The following is a 22,235-nucleotide window of genomic DNA, read 5'->3' on the forward strand; positions in this document are numbered from 1 at the left end:
CCTGCACAGGGCTGGGCCCAGGCAGCAGCACAGGGTGCGGCCCAAAAGCAGCAGTAGCTCTGCAGAGCCCCTGGGCTCCCTGCCCTGTGCAGGCCACGTGCCCACTCCTCTGTGCCACCCAGCCCTCGGCAGCCTTAGATTCCATGGCCTTGAGGAGCCATGATGGAAACGTGAGTGCTGGCAGCAGAGGGACCCAAAATACAGCTGGGGACAAGTGTCACCCCAGCAGCAACGGGCCAAGGACACACAGTGGAGAACCCCTCTGCCCCAGCTCCATTCACTGGGCTTTCCCTGCAGAGAGGTGGAGACAGCTCGGGGAGGCAGCGCTTGCCATCAGACTCACCTCCACAAGGAACGCCATGGCAGGGAGCTCCCAGGGACACATCTCTTCACTGAGCAGCTCCAGGAGGCAGCACACAGTGCTGCAAAACCAGGGTGTGCAGATACAGACTATCTCCCTGGAAGGGGGAAACAGGCACTGTCATCCCTGAGCTGGGTGACCAAACCTCTTCTGGGACTGTCTCACAGAGACCTGGTCTTTTCCAGCACCCTGGGAGGGGACAAGGGCACTTTGGGAGGTGGCTCCTCCTGTGCACCCGCCTCTCCCAGCCTTTTCCACTCTCAGCCATCCCTCGGTGACAAAGCCCTCTCACCCACGACCATGGGCACTGTATGTGGTGCCCCACGGACAGGCAGAAATGACAGGGGCAGTGGGGACAAGGGGGTCTCACCTGGCCAGCAGACCCACTGCGCAGTGGTGGGTGTCAGCGTTGAGCAGCGTGTCCCAGCCACACTTGCGTTCCAGTGCCATCACCACACCCTCACACCGCAGATGGCACAGCAGGGCTTGGATGGTCAGCACTGCAAACCTGTGTGCAGAGCAAAGCCCAGGTCATGCTGAGCCCTGGCCCCAGCCCCGAGGGCCTAGGAGGGACAGGAGGACTGGGGTGGAGCACCTGTTGGCGTTGGTGGGAAGGCTGTGTTGGTCCTGGCATTCCCTCCAGAAGGCGTCGTCCTCCTCCAGCCTATGCACTGCGTTGAAGAACACCTGGAAGAGCAGATGCACAAAGAGGCTGGGGAAACACTCCCTCACTGTACGTGGGCACCAGGGCAGCTGGAGGGCCGTCCACAGTGCCACGTTTGCCTGCAAAAAAGTAAAACAGCTGGAGACAGCGCTCAGTGCTGAGATATCCACGTGGCAAGGCCCGAGCGCGGGAGGGAGAGGCCAGGAAGAGCACCTGGCCTGGTGCCCCTGAACCTGCCCCTAAGCCAGGTTTCCAGCCCAGTGCCTGAGGCAGGGAGATGCAGTGCTGGGGGAGGATGAAGAGCTGCCCTGGAGGCGATGTGGGAGTGAGCAAAGTCCAGTTCCAGAAACTCAGAGCCAGGGCAAAGACATCTGTTTCATCCCCATCCAAGGTGCACATGCTGCAGGCTGGCCAGCTTCCCAGGACAAGGGCAAGTATCTCGAGCACCGACTGTGCAGTCCGACTTGAGAAGATGATCGTCCTCCACATGGTCGCAGCAGCTCTGCAGGGTCAAACTCTGTGTCAGCAGGGTCTAAGCCACAGTGCCACGGCCTGGGCAGCTCCCAGTCCCAGGTGACAAACCCACAGCACCCTGAGGAGCAAGGAGGGTGTGTGGGAGCAAGATCCGTGGCTGGCATGCCGGGGCTGGGAAACAGGGGAGTCAGAGGCTCCTGGAACTCTCAGCCTGACAGACACCTGGGATGGGCTCTACAGGCTGATGAGCTGGTGAGCCCTGAGCCCTTGAGGCAGGGGGGCCCCATACCTGTCACATGATGGGGCAGAGCACAGCAGAGTCATCACCACATCCATGGGGTGTGCCTCGGCCAGATCCAGAAGAGTCTTGTCTAGACTGTGCTCAGGAGACACACTGGACGTGAGCCACCGGTGGATGTACCTCACGAAGGCTGGCACCTGCAGGGGGCACGGGGGAGATTTGCAGAGCTGCCAACTTGCCCAGCTTCTCCCAAGAAGTGCTTCCCTTCCCACCACACTGTGCTGGCCTCAAAGGCTGAGGGGGCCCAGCGGATCTGGCGTGAGGGGCTGCACAACCCCTGGGGGGCTTGAGCCCTGGCCACACGCTGCTTACTTTCTTGGGATTGGAGACACCATTTTCCACGAGCAAATCCAGCAGGGCAGCACTGGTTTCAGCATTGTGGAGGTCAGAGTTTGCCATGCCCCCAGTGCCCATGGCAATGGTCTCTTCCCTCCAAATGCACCTGGTGAATTCACAAACCATCTGCAGGAGAAAGGCAGGAAGAGCAGTGCCATGAGAATGTGCCATGGAGAGCTCCGACAGCAGCACTCGGCTGAGCAGTGACAGCAGGCACAGCCCAGGGGGGGAATGGCCTCAGGTACCTGTGCTGCCCTGTGGAAGCGGCCCCGGGCACGGTCCTGCTCCTCTGTTCAGTCTTGGCCTGGATCTGGCAAAGAGAGAGCGTGGTCAGAGCTGAGGGGCTGCAGCAGGGGACAGAGAACACAGCCCAGCCCTGCACTCCACAGGCAGGGACAGCCCCAGGATGCCCAGTGCATGGAGCTGCTGGGGGATCAGCCCCGGCCCCTATTCCCTGCTCCCTTTCTCTGGGCATGTCCACAGAGGATGGGATGGGAAGAGACTCAGCCGGCTGCAGCCACCAGTCCTGTGGCCCAGCTCTGCCACTCACCCTCCTGTAGGGGCTGGAACTGCTCCACATCCTCAGGGTGCTGTGCTGGGGCAGGCCCAGGGTGTTCCTCCTCCCCCTCCTTCAGCCAGGCCAGCTTGGGCACCCTGGGGGGTCTCTGCTCCATGCCTCTGTCTTGCTCCATGGTTTCCTGCAGGAGACATGGCACAGAAAAGCTCTGGGTCACCAAGTCCTGCAGAAGTGCCTTGAAAGCTCCTGCAACAGAGGAGGTTCTGGACAGCTCCAGGTCATCAAGTCCCACAGTCTGGCCAGGAGGGGACATGAGGGAGTTGGAGAGCTGCCAGAGGGAGCAACTTGCCCAGTTTACCCTCGAGAAGTGCTTCCCTTCCCACCACACTGTGCTGGCCCCAAAGGCTGAGGGGGCCCAGCAGAAGGGACACACAATCCCCGGCCACAGGCTGCTTACTTGAGCAGAGACAACTCTCTCCTCAACCAAGTCCAGACTCGGAGCATCGGCCAGGCGCTGAACAGGTGTGCTGTCGGTGTTCATCAGCTCATCGGTCACCGCGGTGTCACAGGTTGCTGTGCCATCAGCTGACACGGTGCCGACATCAGGCTTTGCCTTGAGCTCGTTCGGCGTGGGGTCAGGCTGTGCCATGACCTCGGTTGGTGTTCTGCTGGTCTTTCTACGCCGAATGCCCAAGACTTTCAGAAAGGCCTGCAGGAAAACAAAGGGTAGGGAAGGGAGGAATGTGCCATGGAGAGCTCCAACAGCAATGCTTGGCTGAGCAGTGACAGCAGGCCCAGCCCAGGGGGGAATGGCTGTAGGTACCTGTGCTGCCCTGTGGAACCGGCCATGGGCGCGGTCCTGCTCTTCTGTCTGGACTCGGCCTGGATCTGGCAAAGAGAGAGCGCAGTCAGAGCTGAGGGGCTGCAGGAGGGAACAGAGAACACAGCCCAGCCCTGCACTCCACAGGCAGGGCCAGCCCCAGGATGCCCAGTGTGTGGAGCTGCCAGGGTTCAGCCCTGGCCCCTATTCCCTGCTCCCTTTCTCTGGGCATGTCCACAAAGGGTGGGATGGGAAGAGGCTCAGCTGGCTGCAGCCACCAGTCCTGTGGCCCAGCTCTGCCACTCACCCTCTTGCAGGGGCTGGAACTGCTCAACATCCTCAGGGTGCTGGGCTGGGGCAGGCCCAGGGTGTTCCTCCTCCCCCTCCTTCAGCCAGACCAGCTTGGGCACCCTGGGGGGTCTCTGCTCCATGCCTCTGTCTGGCTCCACGACTACCTGCAGGAGACATGGCACAGAAAAGCTCTGGGTCACCAAGTCCTGCACAAGTGCCTTGAAAGCTCCTGCAAAAGAGGAGGTTCCGGAAGGCTCCAGGTCATCAAGTCCCACAGTCTGCGCAGGAGGGGACATGAGGGAGTTGGAGAGCTGCCAGAGGGAGCAACTTGCCCAGTTTACCCCCTGAGAAGTGCTTCCCTTCCCACCACACTGTGCTGGCCCCAAAGGCTGAGGGGGCCCAGCAGAAGGGCCACACAATCCCCGGCCACAGGCTGCTTACTTGAGCAGAGACAACGCTCTCCTCAACCAAGTCCAGACTTGGAGCATCGGCCAGGCGCTGAACAGGTGAGCTGTCGGTGTTCATCAGCTCATCGGTCACCGCGGTGTCACAGGTTGCTGTGCCATCAGTTGACACGGTGCCGACATCAGGCTTTGCCTTGAGCTCCTTCGGCGTGGGGTCAGGCTGTGCCATGACCTCGGTTGGTGTTCTGCCGGTCTTTCTACGCCGAATGCCCAAGACTTTCAGAAAGGCCTGCAGGAAAACAAAGGGCAGGGAAGGGAGGAATGTGCCACGGAGAGCTCCAACAGCAGTGCTCAGCTGAGCAGTGACAGCAGGCCCAGCCAGGGGGGAATGGCTGTAGGTACCTGTGCCGCCCTGCGGAAGCGGCCATGGGCGCGGTCCTGCTCTTCCTTCAGCACTTGGCCTGGATCTGGCAAAGAGAGAGTGCAGTCAGAGCTGAGGGGCTGCAGGAGGGGCCAGAGAACACAGCCCAGCCCTGCACTCCACAGGCAGGGCCAGCCCCAGGATGCCCAGTGCATGGAGCTGCCAGGGGATCAGCCCCGGCCCCTATTCCCTGCTCCCTTTCCCTGGGCATGTCCACAAAGGATGGGATGGGAAGAGGCTCAGCCGCCTGCAGCCACCAGTCCTGTGGCCCAGCTCTGCCACTCACCCTCCTGCAGGGGCTGGACCTGCTGCATCTCTTCAGGCTGCTGTGCAGGGGCAGTCCCAGGGTCTCCGTTGTTCTTCTTCCTCCTGAGAACCCTGCACAGGCTGAAGCGTCTCCCTGCCATCCTACAGTTGGGCCTCAAGGGCACCTGCTGCAGGGATTGGAGACGCCAGGGAAAAGCTCTGGGGCACGAAGCCCCAGAGAATGGCCTCGATGGCACCTGCCGCAGGGATTGGAGACACCGCAGAAAAACTCCGGGTCACCAAGTCCCGCGGTCTGGCCTCGAGGGCGCTTGAACCACAGAGAAGACTCCAAACGCTCCGGATCAGTAAGGAACGAGTTGGCTGCACGGGGGCTCCGCACAGCACCGCTCTGTCCCGTCTGTCCCGTCGCACGCTCCGAGGAGCACTGAGGCGTGGCCACCTCACCACCAGTATTAAGTCATCACGTGTCACAAAGGGCCCTGTGACACCCTGCCCCGTGCCATCCATTGGCAATGCCCACCGTGTCACAAAGGGCCCTGTGACACACTGCCACGTGCCCTGGGGCCTCCCCCAGCCTGGCCAACCTGCCCAGGTCGGAAGGAATCTGTTTTCCAAAGTATCTAAGACAGCTGGACATGAACTTTAGGCCTGGCTCAAAAACCAAGCAAACCCTCCCCTGCTGTGCCTGCCCACAGCAGCACAAGGAGCCCCCTCAGCTGCTGAGGCAGCCACAGTGGGAAGGCCACGGGGCCTCCACAGAAGCTGGCACGGGCTCCTTGGGAGAAGTCCTGGCTGGTGGCCCTCCCGAACACTGGGCTGTGACACACAGAAGGAACCTGTGGGCAAGGACACCAATGCTGCTCTGACCCCATTGGCCGGGGCTGCACCAAAATCAGCAGCTCCGGCAAGTCCCCGCCCAAGGAGACCTGCCACCGCCCCGAGTCCTGGCAGGACAAAGCTACACCCTTATGGTCCCATTAGCCAAAGGCACAAGCAGACATGAGCCAAGATGGTACAGGTTTTTTAGATATTAAGATCAAATAACTGGTTTTCAGTGTTCTTTTTTGAGAGCACTGCTAATTAAGTTTGCATGAAATGATGACCAAATAAAAGAGAAAACTTAAACTGCTGTGGAGTCAGAGAGATATGTTCCATCAGCACATTCAGCATCTCTCAACTACCTCATGGCAGCTTCAAAGGATAGAAAACCAGCTTCTAGTTAGAAGGAAAATTTTCAGTTTAAAAATATTATTTCCCTTATGAACACTGGGAATGTTGTTCAAAAAGAATAAGAGTACATGTGTTTAGTTCACTAAAAAACAAAGAAAAACAAGAATGAAGAAGCAAAACTTATTTTTAATCTTACTTCAAAAACACAATGATGGACCAGTTATCCTATCACCAACCATGGCCAACAGCAGGTGTCAGATATAGTTCAAACCTATACTGGTATTTTCCCACTGTCCAGATAGACAGAACTCGTCTCTGTAGGTGACTTAGAATCAATCAGCCTATGTATAGTGTGATTGAAAATAGTGACATGCACATGTTTTGTACCAAGAATAATTTAAATATTAGCTAAACAGATAATTCCTAAATGCCAGATTAGACACATTTTCATTTATTCATCTATATTCATTTATTTTCAATGAGTATTTCAGGAATGCAAAACAAAGGTGTTCTTTTAGGTATCTAATACTTACTCGTTCTTTTGAAAATGCTATATTTTTAAAAAGCAGCAGAGTGGATTAAGAGAAAACAATCTTACCACTGACAAAAGCCAGATGGAAGCAAGAATGCAAAATATTTGTGTTAATAGCATTTTGCTGGAAAATCACAAACCTCTCTACAAAAAGTAAGAGATTTGGTGCTCATACATGGAGTCTGTGAGCTGCAAAGGTTAGTGAAGACAGCAATGCAACATGACAAAAAGCAACAATGAGGATGGCTGTGCAGGATACTGTGCTGCTCCTCCTGAAGATTCTGTACTTTCTCTTCTCTGTGTTTGCTTACAAGCACATCCCATAAAACTGCCTTTACACCTGAACTAGTCTGAAGTTTCCAACATACAAATTACTTTTGTTTTCAATTTGTCTCCTGAACCCATTATTCTACCATTACTGCTGTTATCCTGCAGGTGTAAACCCAGTTTAGAGTATTCCAGTTACTCCCATCCCCACCTTTCATGGCATCATCTCTGGTATCAGCCCCAGCCGTGCATCACAATTCCCATTGCTCACTGCTGAACAGTGAAGTCGAAAGAGCTACATGGGGGAATCAACAATATTTATGAGTACCAAACCTCTACATCAAAGCTGACCACCAAAAAGCCAAAAATAAACATTTATATCTCTATTTTTAAGCTTAAGCTTTAAAGCCTGGATCTCAGAATGATGGATCCTGTGTATTTCCCAGGAATTCTAGCAATTCTCTGCTTTGGGAAGGACAATGAAACCTGCCTGCCCACAGTTCCCTCCCCCATCATACAGCCATGAATAAAGGCTCCCAAATCTTACAAACTCATGAAAAAGAGAAAACCCACACCCAGAACCACTCAGGCAGACACTATCACCTGGAAGTGTTCCAAAAATGTGTAGATGTGGCACCTGGGGGCACAGTTTAGTGGTGGAGCTGGCAGTGTTAGCTTAATGGTTGGACTTGATCTTTATGATTCTATCTTGTAGAGCCAGACCATGTTATATGTGTGCCTAAGTCTGCCAGCACCTGCAGTGACCACATGTGCATGGGGTGGAAGTCAGGAACAGGGATGTAAAGGCAAAGTTATGTGTTTCCTAATAGCTGGAGGCTCAGATGGGTGTTGAGTCCAGTTGAGTTGGGGATCTGGGCACCCTCGTGGCAAAACAGGAGAGGCAAATGCCATAAGCTAAGCCTCTCCTGGGAAACCAGGTAGAGATGGATTTCAGGCTCCATTTCTGATTTTCAGTATTGCCAGACGATAAAATAATGGATTTCTGGGATATCTTCTTTAAGAGAAACATGCCTTCTAGCTGCAGGGCTACTCTCTTAAAAATAATAGTCACATGAGCTGCTCTTTGCAGTTCTTGGTAATCGTTTGTGAGACAACTGTGAACTGATATATAGGACATGTGGCCTGGACTTTCTCCAGCCATTCGTTTTACAAAGTTTTAGCTGATAACTGGAAGTAAATCCATAATCAGAGTTCAACAAAACCGATGCATGAAGATAGTAGACAGTTGCTTCTGAAGACAATAAATGCCACTCCAACAAAACCAGCCAACACTCTCACTTTCCCGTCCTCATGTTCTTCCTGAGAAAGAAGTCCCTCCTCCTCCAAACCAAGGGGCAAAACCCCAACAATTTCTCCATGTATAACAATACCCAGCTTTCCAAACAGCTGCCCTAAGAGCTGCAGAGAGAACATGTGCCCAGACAAGGTGCTGCAATGATGCTTGGGGTGGTGGGTTGATTTACAATGGCAACAGCTCCAGCTTTGCTCCTCACTTCATGAACACTGAGGGGTGTTTTGGCTCCCATCAACACAGGGTCATCCCAAGCACCTGGCCAAGCTAGGGGAGTTTCCAAAAGCCAGGTGGAGTCAGACCAGGAGCATCCACCAGCAGCCCATCCTCCAGCCCATTTCCAAGCCACAGGCCAGGAGCTCACAGGACCCTTATTCACAGGATCATAACAAAAACAGGAGCTCCAACAAACATGTTGCTGCTGACCTTAGGAATTTCACAGCGGCCTCTGCTCTCTCCCCATCCTCCTGCAATCATCTCCCAGTCATGAGATCTCTCAGAGCTGGGATGGCATTCCTTTTGCCTTCAGTTTCTTGGCAGTTTTACATCTTACCATCCCCATCACGGTGGAGAAGAACAAGCAGGGCAGGGAAGGGGTGTACAATGGCACTGCTATTTCTCTGTGTGACTCATGAGGGTTGCTGTGGCTTTCATCTATTAATAGGACAGTTCAATTATGTTATGGCATGGCCAAAGCTCATTTTGAATGACCCTGTACTGGTTTTCTGTGGCAAGTGACTCTCTGGGGGAAGACCCACGATGGAGCAGATTGTGCCTGAAGGACTGAACCCCATGGAAAAAATGACCCACATTCCAGCAGCTCATGAAGAATTGTTGCCCAGGGGAGGGACTCCATGGAAAGCAGGGGAAGGACTCCTCTCTCTGAGTGGCAGAAACAACTTGAGACGAACTGATTGTAACCCCCATTCTCCATCTCCCTGCACTGCTGGGGGGGCAGATGTTTTTAGGATTTTACTTCTCATTATCCTGCTCTGATTTTGTTAGTAATAGATTTAATGAATATCCCCACTTCAAGTCTGTTTTGCTTGGGATGGTAATCAGTGAGTGATCTCTCACAGTCCTTATCTCAACTCATGAACTCTTCATTATGTTTTCTCTCCTCTGTCCAGCTGCAGAGGGGAGTGAGAGAGTGGCTTTGGTGGGTACCTGGCATCCAGCCAGGGTCAACCCACTACAGACCCCAACAACCTCACTTACAGCAAACGGCCACTCAATTTAATTATCGTGGAAACAATGCTCTGATATCTGTTGCAATTAGAAAACTGCTATCAAGGAAGTCTTGAAAACAAAGTTTGTGGAGTATCAGTTATAGGGTAGAAGCTGTAAGAACATATTCCCTAACCATGTGAAAATTATGGAGTCCTCACAGCCCCCATAGCCCTCAGAGCCTCCACAGCCCTCACAGGCCCCCTCAGACTCCAAAGCCCTTTCAGATCCCATTGCCCTCACTGTTCTCATAGACCCTTTAACCCTCACTGACCTCGCTGACCCCATCCCCCTCACAGACCCCATACCCCTCAGAGCCTCCATAACCCTCACAGACCTCAGATCCCATAGCCCTTACTGCCCTCATAGCACCCATAGACCTCACAGACCCCACAGACCTCACAGCCACCAGGGCCATCACAGCCCCCAGGGACCTCTCAGCCCCTCAGAGCTCCCAGAACCAGGTGGTGTCTGGGCACAGCCAGAGCCTGAGCAGACACCTCACTCATCCCCAGGTGACAGCACCATGGTGTGCCCATGCCAGATGTGCCCTTCCTGCCCTTCTGCACCCTCATGGGAATCCTGGGCTTGCTCTGTGGGGCCCTGGTGGGCATCTGGTGCCACCACTGGTGGGGGTGCTTTTCCCTGGATGGTGGTACCCAGACATTCAACTGCCACTTGATGCTGATGTTTTCTATTTCGGAGGTGGGGATCACATTTCTTCTGAGGTGTGGGGTCATAATCCCTCTCTTGGTTAGGGAAAGTAATTTTGAATCCACACGTTGGTTGGTCTTGGTGAATTTATTTGCTTTTCCTAGTATACAGTGCTCTCGTGTGAACTGCTGTTGCTCCAGTGGGAATGGAAAAGCCAAGCTCCAGAGCTTTTGGTCCTGGTACCTTTTCTGTCCTGACACGTTTCGGTTGAGAATTGTGACAGGACGTTTTCACCTTCGGAGCTGCATTTTGGGTTGTTTGTTACGTACACACCGCCACCTCGTGGAGCTGTTGAACAGCGACAGTGGGAACGTCGGCGTGTCCTTGAAAAAGACGTAAATGTACCGGGCTTATCCAAATGGGAAGATCCAAAGTTGAAAACGTCCTCCCCAATCGCTGCCAAAGAAAATGTGCCAGAACAGAAGAATTTCACCGACCTTCCCTTCCATTTGCAAACTTGTATTTGCACCACAATCGAGTGGGAGTTACTTTTCCTTGCAGCCTGAGAACTGCACACACCACCATGGTACACGGCACTTTCAACCTCTGCCGTAGGTAGCGTGATGCACTTTCAGTCTTGCAGAGTCCAAAAGGTCCATCTACTTCTCACATAGGAAAACATGTCCAGCAAACTGCTCCATGGAAACTTTGAGGCTTCAGCAGAACCACCAAAGGCCAAGGGGACTTCGGGCACTTTCTCTTCTCACTGCATACCTGGGCAAGTGTTGCTGAGCACAAGGACCCTTTTTCCCCTCTTTCCCAATGCCTTCTGGAAACTGGGCACCAAAAAACACTGCTGGGCCTCCGTCTGTGACAACAGGAATTTTATATTCCCATGCTGGGGTAAAGGAAAGTGCTTGCAGAGAAAGGGTCTTCCTCGCAGGCTCATGTGGCCCCAGCACACACAGCTTCCCACATCAACTCTCCACAGAGCTCTGGCAGCGCAGAAACTGCTCCGCAGAGCAGGTTTGAAACGCCAGGCTTGAGATAGCGGGGCTGCTGTCATTCTTCATACCTCCGAGGGCTGGAACAGGGAGGAACAGAGCCAAGGTCAGAGCCTAGATCTGGGGTGACCTGAGAAACCCCTCCAGCCAGGGCCATCCCGCCCGTGGCTGGCCACACAGTGGAGAACCCCTCTGCCCCAGCTCCATTCACTGGGCTTTCCCTGCAGAGAGGTGGAGACAGCTCGGGGAGGCAGCGCTTGCCATCAGACTCACCTCCACAGGGAACGCCATGGTAGGGAGCTCCCAGGGACACATCTCTTCACTGAGCAGCTCCAGGAGGCAGCACACAGTGCTGCAAAACCAGGGTGTGCAGATACAGACCATCTCCCTGGCAGGGGGAAAAAGGCACTGTCATCCCTGAGCTGGGTGACCAAACACCTTCTGGGACTGACTCACAGAGGCCTGGTCTTTTCCAGCACCCTGGGAGGGGACAAGGGCACTTTGGGAGGTGGCTCCTCCTGTGCACCCGCCTCTCCCAGCCTTTTCCACTCTCAGCCATCCCTCGGTGACAAGGCCCTCTCACCCGTGACCATGGGCACTGTGTGTGGTGCCCCATGCACAGGCAGAAATGACAGGGGCAGTGGGGACAAGGGGGTCTCACCTGGCCAGCAGACCCACTGCGCAGTGGTGGGTGTCAGCGTTGAGCAGCGTGTCCCAGCCACACTTGCGTTCCAGTGCCATCACCACACCCTCACACCGCAGATGGCACAGCAGGGCTTGGATGGTCAGCACTGCAAACCTGTGTGCAGAGCAAAGCCCAGGTCATGCTGAGCCCTGGCCCCAGCCCCGAGGGCCTAGGAGGGACAGGAGGACTGGGGTGGAGCACCTGTTGGCGTTGGTGGGAAGGCTGTGTTGGTCCTGGCATTCCCTCCAGAAGGCGTCGTCCTCCTCCAGCCTATGCACTGCGTTGAAGAACACCTGGAAGAGCAGATGCACAAAGAGGCTGGGGAAACACTCCCTCACTGTACGTGGGCACCAGGGCAGCTGGAGGGCCGTCCACAGTGCCACGTTTGCCTGCAAAAAAGTAAAACAGCTGGAGACAGCACTCAGTGCTGAGACATCCATGTGGCAAGGCCCGAGCGCGGGAGGGAGAGGCCAGGGGAGACACAGGAAGAGCACCTGGCCTGGTGCCCCTGAACCTGCCCCTAAGCCAGGTTTCCAGCCCAGTGCCTGAGGCAGGGAGATGCAGTGCTGGGGGAGGATGAAGAGCTGCCCTGGAGGCGATGTGGGAGTGAGCAAAGTCCAGTTCCAGAAACTCAGAGCCAGGGCAAAGACATCTGTTTCATCCCCATCCAAGGTGCACATGCTGCAGGCTGGCCAGCTTCCCAGGACAAGGGCAAGTATCTCGAGCACCGACTGTGCAGTCCGACTTGAGAAGATGATCGTCCTCCACATGGTCGCAGCAGCTCTGCAGGGTCAAACTCTGTGTCAGCAGGGTCTAAGCCACAGTGCCACGGCCTGGGCAGCTCCCAGTCCCAGGTGACAAACCCACAGCACCCTGAGGAGCAAGGAGGGCGTGTGGGAGCAAGATCCGTGGCTGGCATGCCGGGGCTGGGAAACAGGGGAGTCAGAGGCTCCTGGAACTCTCAGCCTGACAGACACCTGGGATGGGCTCTACAGGCTGATGAGCTGGTGAGCCCTGAGCCCTTGAGGCAGGGGGGCCCCATACCTGTCACATGATGGGGCAGAGCACAGCAGAGTCATCACCACATCCATGGGGTGTGCCTCGGCCAGATCCAGAAGAGTCTTGTCTAGACTGTGCTCAGGAGATACACTGGACGTGAGCCACCGGTGGATGTACCTCACGAAGGCTGGCACCTGCAGGGGGCACGGGGGAGATTTGCAGAGCTGCCAACTTGCCCAGCTTCTCCCAAGAAGTGCTTCCCTTCCCACCACACTGTGCTGGCCTCAAAGGCTGAGGGGGCCTAGCGGATCTGGCGTGAGGGGCTGCACAACCCCTGGGGGGCTTGAGCCCTGGCCACACGCTGCTTACTTTCTTGGGATTGGAGACACCATTTTCCACGAGCAAATCCAGCAGGGCAGCACTGGTTTCAGCATTGTGGAGGTCAGAGTTTGCCATGCCCCCAGTGCCCATGGCAATGGTCTCTTCCCTCCAAATGCACCTGGTGAATTCACAAACCATCTGCAGGAGAAAGGCAGGAAGAGCAGTGCCATGAGAATGTGCCATGGAGAGCTCCGACAGCAGTGCTCGGCTGAGCAGTGACAGCAGGCACAGCCTGGGGGGGATGGCCTCAGGTACCTGTGCTGCCCTGTGGAAGCGGCCCCGGGCATGGTCCTGCTCCTCTGTTTAGTCTTGGCCAGGATCTGGCAAAGAGAGAGCGTGGTCAGAGCTGAGGGGCTGCAGCAGGGGACAGAGAACACAGCCCAGCCCTGCACTGCACAGGCAGGGCCAGCCCCAGGATGCCCAGTGCATGGAGCTGCTGGGGGATCAGCCCCGGCCCCTATTCCCTGCTCCCTTTCTCTGGGCATGTCCACAGAGGATGGGATGGGAAGAGACTCAGCCGGCTGCAGCCACCAGTCCTGTGGCCCAGCTCTGCCACTCACCCTCCTGCAGGGGCTGGAACTGTTCCACATCCTCAGGGTGCTGGGCTGGGGTAGGCCCAGGGTGTTCCTCCTCCCCCTCCTTCAGCCAGGCCAGCTTGGGCACCCTGGGGGGTCTCTGCTCCATGCCTCTGTCTTGCTCCATGGTTTCCTGCAGGAGACATGGCACAGAAAAGCTCTGGGTCACCAAGTCCTGCACAAGTGCCTTGAAAGCTCCTGCAACAGAGGAGGTTCTGGAAGGCTCCAGGTCATCAAGTCCCACAGTCTGGCCAGGAGGGGACATGAGGGAGTTGGAGAGCTGCCAGAGGGAGCAACTGGCCCAGTTTACCCCCTGAGAAGTGCTTCCCTTCCCACCACACTGTGCTGGCCTCAAAGGCTGAGGGGGCCCAGCAGAAGGGACACACAATCCCCGGCCACAGGCTGCTTACTTGAGCAGAGACAACTCTCTCCTCAACCAAGTCCAGACTTGGAGCATCGGCCAGGCGCTGAACAGGTGTGCTGTCGGTGTTCATCAGCTCATCGGTCACCGCGGTGTCACAGGTTGCTGTGCCATCAGCTGACACGGTGCCGACATCAGGCTTTGCCTTGAGCTCCTTCGGCGTGGGGTCAGGCTGTGCCATGACCTCGGTTGGTGTTCTCCCGGTCTTTCTACGCCGAATGCCCAAGACTTTCAGAAAGGCCTGCAGGAAAACAAAGGGCAGGGAAGGGAGGAATGTGCCATGGAGAGCTCCAACTGCAGTGCTTGGTTGAGCAGTGACAGCAGGCCTAGCCCGGGAGGGGGAATGGCTGTAGGTACCTGTGCCACCCTGTGGAAACAGCCATGGGCGCGGTCCTGCTCTTCTGTCTGGACCTGGCTTGGATCTGGCAAAGAGAGAGCGTGGTCAGAGCTGAGGGGCTGCAGGAGGGGACAGAGAACACAGTCCAGCCCTGCACTCCATCCCGGGCCAGCCCCGGGATGCCCAGTGCATTGTGATGCCGAGGGATCAGTCCCAGCCCCTATTCCCTGCTCCCTTTCCCTGGGCATGTCCACAGAGGATGGGATGGGAAGAGGCTCAGCCAGCTGCAGCCACCAGTCCTGTGGCCCAGCTCTGCCACTCACCCTCCTGCAGGGGCTGGAACTGCTCCACATCCTCAGGGTGCTGGGCTGGGGCAGGCCCAGGGCTTTCCTCTTCCCCCTCCTTCAGCCAGGCCAGCTTGGGCACCCTGGGGGGTCTCTGCTCCATGCCTCTGTCTTGCTCCATGGCTACCTGCAGGAGACATGGCACAGAAAAGCTCTGGGTCACCAAGTCCTGCACAAGTGCCTTGAAAGCTCCTGCAACAGAGGAGGTTCTGGAAGGCTCCAGGTCATCAAGTCCCACAGTCTGTCCAGGAGGGGACATGAGGGAGTTGGAGAGCTGCCAGAGGGAGCAACTGGCCCAGTTTACCCCCTGAGAAGTGCTTCCCTTCCCACCACACTGTGCTGGCCTCAAAGGCTGAGGGGGCCCAGCAGAGGGGCCACACAATCCCCGGCCACAGGCTGCTTACTTGAGCAGAGACAACTCTCTCCTCAGCAAAGTCCAGACTCGGAGCATCGGCCAGGCGCTGAACAGGTGTGCTGTCGGTGTTCATCAGCTCATCGGTCACCGCGGTGTCACAGGTTGCTGTGCCATCAGTTGACACGGTGCCGACATCAGGCTTTGCCTTGAGCTCCTTCGGCGTGGGGTCAGGCTCTGCCATGACCTTGGTTGGTGTTATGCTGGTCTTTCTACGCCGAATGCCCAAGACTTTCAGAAAGGCCTGCAGGAAAACAAAGGGCAGGGAAGGGAGGAATGTGCCATGGAGAGCTCCAACAGCAATGTTTGGCTGAGCAGTGACAGAAGGCCCAGCCCAGGGGGGAATGGCTGTAGGTACCTGTGCTGCCCTGTGGAACCGGCCATGGGCGCGGTCCTGCTCTTCTGTCTGGACTCGGCCTGGATCTGGCAAAGAGAGAGCGCAGTCAGAGCTGAGGGGCTGCAGGAGGGGACAGAGAACACAGCCCAGCCCTGCACTCCACAGGCACGGCCAGCCCCAGGATGCCCAGTGTGTGGAGCTGCCAGGGTTCAGCCCTGGCCCCTATTCCCTGCTCCCTTTCTCTGGGCATGTCCACAAAGGGTGGGATGGGAAGAGGCTCAGCTGGCTGCAGCCACCAGTCCTGTGGCCCAGCTCTGCCACTCACCCTCTTGCAGGCGCTGGAACTGCTCCACATCCTCAGGGTGCTGGGCTGGGGCAGGCCCAGGGTGTTCCTCCTCCCCCTCCTTCAGCCAGGCCAGCTTGGGCACCCTGGGGGGTCTCTGCTCCATGCCTCTGTCTGGCTCCATGGTTTCCTGCAGGAGACATGGCACAGAAAAGCTCTGGGTCACCAAGTCCTGCACAAGTGCCTTGAAAGCTCCTGCAACAGAGGAGGTTCTGGAAGGCTCCAGGTCATCAAGTCCCACAGTCTGCGCAGGAGGGGACATGAGGGAGTTGGAGAGCTGCCAGAGGGAGCAACTTGCCCAGTTTACCCCCGAGAAGTGCTTCCCTTCCCACCACACTGTGCTGGCCTCAAAGGCTGAGGGGGCCCAGCAGAGGGGCCACACAATCCCCGGCCACAGGCTGCTTACTTGAGCAGAGACAACGCTCTCCTCAACAAAGTCCAGACTTGGAGCATCGGCCAGGCGCTGAACAGGTGAGCTGTCGGTGTCCATCAGCTCATCGGTCACCGCGGTGTCACAGGTTGCTGTGCCATCAGTTGACACGGTGCCGACATCAGGCTTTGCCTTGAGCTCCTTCGGCGTGGGGTCAGGCTGTGCCATGACCTCGGTTGGTGTTATGCTGGTCTTTCTACGCCGAATGCCCAAGACTTTCAGAAAGGCCTGCAGGAAAACAAAGGGCAGGGAAGGGAGGAATGTGCCACGGAGAGCTCCAACAGCAGTGCTCAGCTGAGCAGTGACAGCAGGCCCAGCCAGGGGGGAATGGCTGTAGGTACCTGTGCCGCCCTGCGGAACCGGCCATGGGCGCGGTCCTGCTCTTCCTTCAGCACTTGGCCTGGATCTGGCAAAGAGAGAGTGCAGTCAGAGCTGAGGGGCTGCAGGAGGGGCCAGAGAACACAGCCCAGCCCTGCACTCCACAGGCAGGGCCAGCCCCAGGATGCCCAGTGCATGGAGCTGCCAGGGGATCAGCCCCGGCCCCTATTCCCTGCTCCCTTTCCCTGGGCATGTCCACAAAGGATGGGATGGGAAGAGGCTCAGCCGCCTGCAGCCACCAGTCCTGTGGCCCAGCTCTGCCACTCACCCTCCTGCAGGGGCTGGACCTGCTGCATCTCTTCAGGCTGCTGTGCAGGGGCAGTCCCAGGGTCTCCGGTCTTCTTCTTCCTCCTGAGAACCCTGCACAGGCTGAAGCGTCTCCCTGCCATCCTACAGTTGGGCCTCAAGGGCACCTGCTGCAGGGATTGGAGACGCCAGGGAAAAGCTCTGGGGCACGAAGCCCCAGAGAATGGCCTCGATGGCACCTGCCGCAGGGATTGGAGACACCGCAGAAAAACTCCGGGTCACCAAGTCCCGCGGTCTGGCCTCGAGGGCGCTTGAACCACAGAGAAGACTCCAAACGCTCCGGATCAGTAAGGAACGAGTTGGCTGCACGGGGGCTCCGCACAGCACCGCTCTGTCCCGTCTGTCCCGTCGCACGCTCCGAGGAGCACTGAGGCGTGGCCACCTCACCACCAGTATTAAGTCATCACATGTCACAAAGGGCCCTGTGACACCCTGCCCCGTGCCATCCATTGGCAATGCCCACCGTGTCACAAAGGGCCCTGTGACACACTGCCACGTGCCCTGGGGCCTCCCCCAGGCCGGCCAACCTGCCCAGGTCGGAAGGAATCTGTTTTCCAAAGTATCTAAGACAGCTGGACATGAACTTTAGGCCCGGTTCAAAAACCAAGCAAACCCTCCCCTGCTGTGCCTGCCCACAGCAGCACAAGGAGCCCCCTCAGCTGCTGAGGCAGCCACAGTGGGAAGGCCACGGGGCCTCCACAGAAGCTGGCACGGGCTCCTTGGGAGAAGTCCTGCCTGGTGGCCCTCCCGAACACTGGGCTGTGACACACAGAAGGAACCTGTGGGCAAGGACACCAATGCTGCTCTGACCCCATTGGCCGGGGCTGCACCAAAATCAGCAGCTCCGGCAAGTCCCCGCCCAAGGAGACCTGCCACCGCCCCGAGTCCTGGCAGGACAAAGCTACACCCTTATGGTCCCATTAGCCAAAGGCACAAGCAGACATGAGCCAAGATGGTACAGGTTTTTTAGATATTAAGATCAAATAACTGGTTTTCAGTGTTCTTTTTTGAGAGCACTGCTAATTAAGTTTGCATGAAATGATGACCAAATAAAAGAGAAAACTTAAACTGCTGTGGAGTCAGAGAGATATGTTCCATCAGCACATTCAGCATCTCTCAACTACCTCATGGCAGCTTCAAAGGATAGAAAACCAGCTTCTAGTTAGAAGGAAAATTTTCAGTTTAAAAATATTATTTCCCTTATGAACACTGGGAATGTTGTTCAAAAAGAATAAGAGTACATGTGTTTAGTTCACTAAAAAACAAAGAAAAACAAGAATGAAGAAGCAAAACTTATTTTTAATCTTACTTCAAAAACACAATGATGGACCAGTTATCCTATCACCAACCATGGCCAACAGCAGGTGTCAGATATAGTTCAAACCTATACTGGTATTTTCCCACTGTCCAGATAGACAGAACTCGTCTCTGTAGGTGACTTAGAATCAATCAGCCTATGTATAGTGTGATTGAAAATAGTGACATGCACATGTTTTGTACCAAGAATAATTTAAATATTAGCTAAACAGATAATTCCTAAATGCCAGATTAGACACATTTTCATTTATTCATCTATATTCATTTATTTTCAATGAGTATTTCAGGAATGCAAAACAAAGGTGTTCTTTTAGGTATCTAATACTTACTCGTTCTTTTGAAAATGCTATATTTTTAAAAAGCAGCAGAGTGGATTAAGAGAAAACAATCTTACCACTGACAAAAGCCAGATGGAAGCAAGAATGCAAAATATTTGTGTTAATAGCATTTTGCTGGAAAATCACAAACCTCTCTACAAAAAGTAAGAGATTTGGTGCTCATACATGGAGTCTGTGAGCTGCAAAGGTTAGTGAAGACAGCAATGCAACATGACAAAAAGCAACAATGAGGATGGCTGTGCAGGATACTGTGCTGCTCCTCCTGAAGATTCTGTACTTTCTCTTCTCTGTGTTTGCTTACAAGCACATCCCATAAAACTGCCTTTACACCTGAACTAGTCTGAAGTTTCCAACATACAAATTACTTTTGTTTTCAATTTGTCTCCTGAACCCATTATTCTACCATTACTGCTGTTATCCTGCAGGTGTAAACCCAGTTTAGAGTATTCCAGTTACTCCCATCCCCACCTTTCATGGCATCATCTCTGGTATCAGCCCCAGCCGTGCATCACAATTCCCATTGCTCACTGCTGAACAGTGAAGTCGAAAGAGCTACATGGGGGAATCAACAATATTTATGAGTACCAAACCTCTACATCAAAGCTGACCACCAAAAAGCCAAAAATAAACATTTATATCTCTATTTTTAAGCTTAAGCTTTAAAGCCTGGATCTCAGAATGATGGATCCTGTGTATTTCCCAGGAATTCTAGCAATTCTCTGCTTTGGGAAGGACAATGAAACCTGCCTGCCCACAGTTCCCTCCCCCATCATACAGCCATGAATAAAGGCTCCCAAATCTTACAAACTCATGAAAAAGAGAAAACCCACACCCAGAACCACTCAGGCAGACACTATCACCTGGAAGTGTTCCAAAAATGTGTAGATGTGGCACCTGGGGGCACAGTTTAGTGGTGGAGCTGGCAGTGTTAGCTTAATGGTTGGACTTGATCTTTATGATTCTATCTTGTAGAGCCAGACCATGTTATATGTGTGCCTAAGTCTGCCAGCACCTGCAGTGACCACATGTGCATGGGGTGGAAGTCAGGAACAGGGATGTAAAGGCAAAGTTATGTGTTTCCTAATAGCTGGAGGCTCAGATGGGTGTTGAGTCCAGTTGAGTTGGGGATCTGGGCACCCTCGTGGCAAAACAGGAGAGGCAAATGCCATAAGCTAAGCCTCTCCTGGGAAACCAGGTAGAGATGGATTTCAGGCTCCATTTCTGATTTTCAGTATTGCCAGACGATAAAATAATGGATTTCTGGGATATCTTCTTTAAGAGAAACATGCCTTCTAGCTGCAGGGCTACTCTCTTAAAAATAATAGTCACATGAGCTGCTCTTTGCAGTTCTTGGTAATCGTTTGTGAGACAACTGTGAACTGATATATAGGACATGTGGCCTGGACTTTCTCCAGCCATTCGTTTTACAAAGTTTTAGCTGATAACTGGAAGTAAATCCATAATCAGAGTTCAACAAAACCGATGCATGAAGATAGTAGACAGTTGCTTCTGAAGACAATAAATGCCACTCCAACAAAACCAGCCAACACTCTCACTTTCCCGTCCTCATGTTCTTCCTGAGAAAGAAGTCCCTCCTCCTCCAAACCAAGGGGCAAAACCCCAACAATTTCTCCATGTATAACAATACCCAGCTTTCCAAACAGCTGCCCTAAGAGCTGCAGAGAGAACATGTGCCCAGACAAGGTGCTGCAATGATGCTTGGGGTGGTGGGTTGATTTACAATGGCAACAGCTCCAGCTTTGCTCCTCACTTCATGAACACTGAGGGGTGTTTTGGCTCCCATCAACACAGGGTCATCCCAAGCACCTGGCCAAGCTAGGGGAGTTTCCAAAAGCCAGGTGGAGTCAGACCAGGAGCATCCACCAGCAGCCCATCCTCCAGCCCATTTCCAAGCCACAGGCCAGGAGCTCACAGGACCCTTATTCACAGGATCATAACAAAAACAGGAGCTCCAACAAACATGTTGCTGCTGACCTTAGGAATTTCACAGCGGCCTCTGCTCTCTCCCCATCCTCCTGCAATCATCTCCCAGTCATGAGATCTCTCAGAGCTGGGATGGCATTCCTTTTGCCTTCAGTTTCTTGGCAGTTTTACATCTTACCATCCCCATCACGGTGGAGAAGAACAAGCAGGGCAGGGAAGGGGTGTACAATGGCACTGCTATTTCTCTGTGTGACTCATGAGGGTTGCTGTGGCTTTCATCTATTAATAGGACAGTTCAATTATGTTATGGCATGGCCAAAGCTCATTTTGAATGACCCTGTACTGGTTTTCTGTGGCAAGTGACTCTGTGGGGGAAGACCCACGATGGAGCAGATTGTGCCTGAAGGACTGAACCCCATGGAAAAAATGACCCACATTCCAGCAGCTCATGAAGAATTGTTGCCCAGGGGAGGGACTCCATGGAAAGCAGGGGAAGGACTCCTCTCTCTGAGTGGCAGAAACAACTTGAGACGAACTGATTGTAACCCCCATTCTCCATCTCCCTGCACTGCTGGGGGGGCAGATGTTTTTAGGATTTTACTTCTCATTATCCTGCTCTGATTTTGTTAGTAATAGATTTAATGAATATCCCCACTTCAAGTCTGTTTTGCTTGGGATGGTAATCAGTGAGTGATCTCTCACAGTCCTTATCTCAACTCATGAACTCTTCATTATGTTTTCTCTCCTCTGTCCAGCTGCAGAGGGAGTGAGAGAGTGGCTTTGGTGGGTACCTGGCATCCAGCCAGGGTCAACCCACTACAGACCCCCAACAACCTCACTTACAGCAAACGGCCACTCAATTTAATTATCGTGGAAACAATGCTCTGATATCTGTTGCAATTAGAAAAACTGCTATCAAGGAAGTCTTGAAAACAAAGTTTGTGGAGTATCAGTTATAGGGTAGAAGCTGTAAGAACATATTCCCTAACCATGTGAAAATTATGGAGTCCTCACAGCCCCATAGCCCTCAGAGCCTCCACAGCCCTCACAGGCCCCCTCAGACTCCAAAGCCCCTTTCAGATCCCATTGCCCTCACTGTTCTCATAGACCCTTTAACCCTCACTGACCTCGCTGACCCATCCCCCTCACAGACCCCATACCCCTCAGAGCCTCCATAACCCTCACAGACCTCAGATCCCATAGCCCTTACTGCCCTCATAGCACCCATAGACCTCACAGACCCCACAGACCTCACAGCCACCAGGGCCATCACAGCCCCCAGGGACCTCTCAGCCCCTCAGAGCTCCCAGAACCAGGTGGTGTCTGGGCACAGCCAGAGCCTGAGCAGACACCTCACTCATCCCCAGGTGACAGCACCATGGTGTGCCCATGCCAGATGTGCCCTTCCTGCCCTTCTGCACCCTCATGGGAATCCTGGGCTTGCTCTGTGGGGCCCTGGTGGGCATCTGGTGCCACCACTGGTGGGGGTGCTTTTCCCTGGATGGTGGTACCAGACATTCAACTGCCACTTGATGCTGATGTTTTCTATTTCGGAGGTGGGGATCACATTTCTTCTGAGGTGTGGGGGTCATAATCCCTCTCTTGGTTAGGGAAAGTAATTTTGAATCCACACGTTGGTTGGTCTTGGTGAATTTATTTGCTTTTC

At 54.4% G+C, this 22,235-nt stretch overlaps 1 protein-coding gene and 2 long non-coding RNA genes across 4 annotated transcripts in view; all 3 read right to left on the reverse strand.

Moving 5' to 3' along the window:
* The window catches only part of LOC135417535 (uncharacterized), a 73,055-nt gene that overhangs the window by 31,527 nt on the left and 19,293 nt on the right, over positions 1-22,235 (reverse strand). Inside the window, exons 17-23 of the mRNA XM_064661858.1 lie at positions 16,263-16,327; positions 15,839-15,986; positions 15,535-15,599; positions 4,206-4,457; positions 3,781-3,928; positions 3,477-3,541; positions 3,111-3,362 (exon numbers count right to left, since the gene is read on the reverse strand). Of these exons, the coding sequence (XP_064517928.1) occupies positions 3,111-3,362; positions 3,477-3,541; positions 3,781-3,928; positions 4,206-4,457; positions 15,535-15,599; positions 15,839-15,986; positions 16,263-16,327 (995 nt within the window). The remainder of the gene's footprint in view (positions 1-3,110; positions 3,363-3,476; positions 3,542-3,780; positions 3,929-4,205; positions 4,458-15,534; positions 15,600-15,838; positions 15,987-16,262; positions 16,328-22,235) is intronic.
* LOC135417601 (uncharacterized) lies at positions 57-1,233 on the reverse strand. 2 transcript variants are annotated; one of them, XR_010432129.1, is made up of 3 exons: positions 957-1,233; positions 732-869; positions 57-422 (listed from the first exon to the last, which is right to left on the reverse strand). It is a non-coding gene; the product is annotated as an uncharacterized LOC135417601 (long non-coding RNA). The 2 variants fall into 2 exon arrangements; XR_010432128.1 differs by having other exon boundaries at positions 57-458.
* LOC135416977 (uncharacterized) lies at positions 11,301-12,613 on the reverse strand. The gene is made up of 3 exons (XR_010431843.1): positions 11,909-12,613; positions 11,684-11,821; positions 11,301-11,410 (listed from the first exon to the last, which is right to left on the reverse strand). It is a non-coding gene; the product is annotated as an uncharacterized LOC135416977 (long non-coding RNA).

Source organism: Pseudopipra pipra, chromosome 7 (genome assembly GCF_036250125.1).
Source record: "Pseudopipra pipra isolate bDixPip1 chromosome 7, bDixPip1.hap1, whole genome shotgun sequence".
NCBI lineage: Eukaryota > Metazoa > Chordata > Aves > Passeriformes > Pipridae > Pseudopipra > Pseudopipra pipra.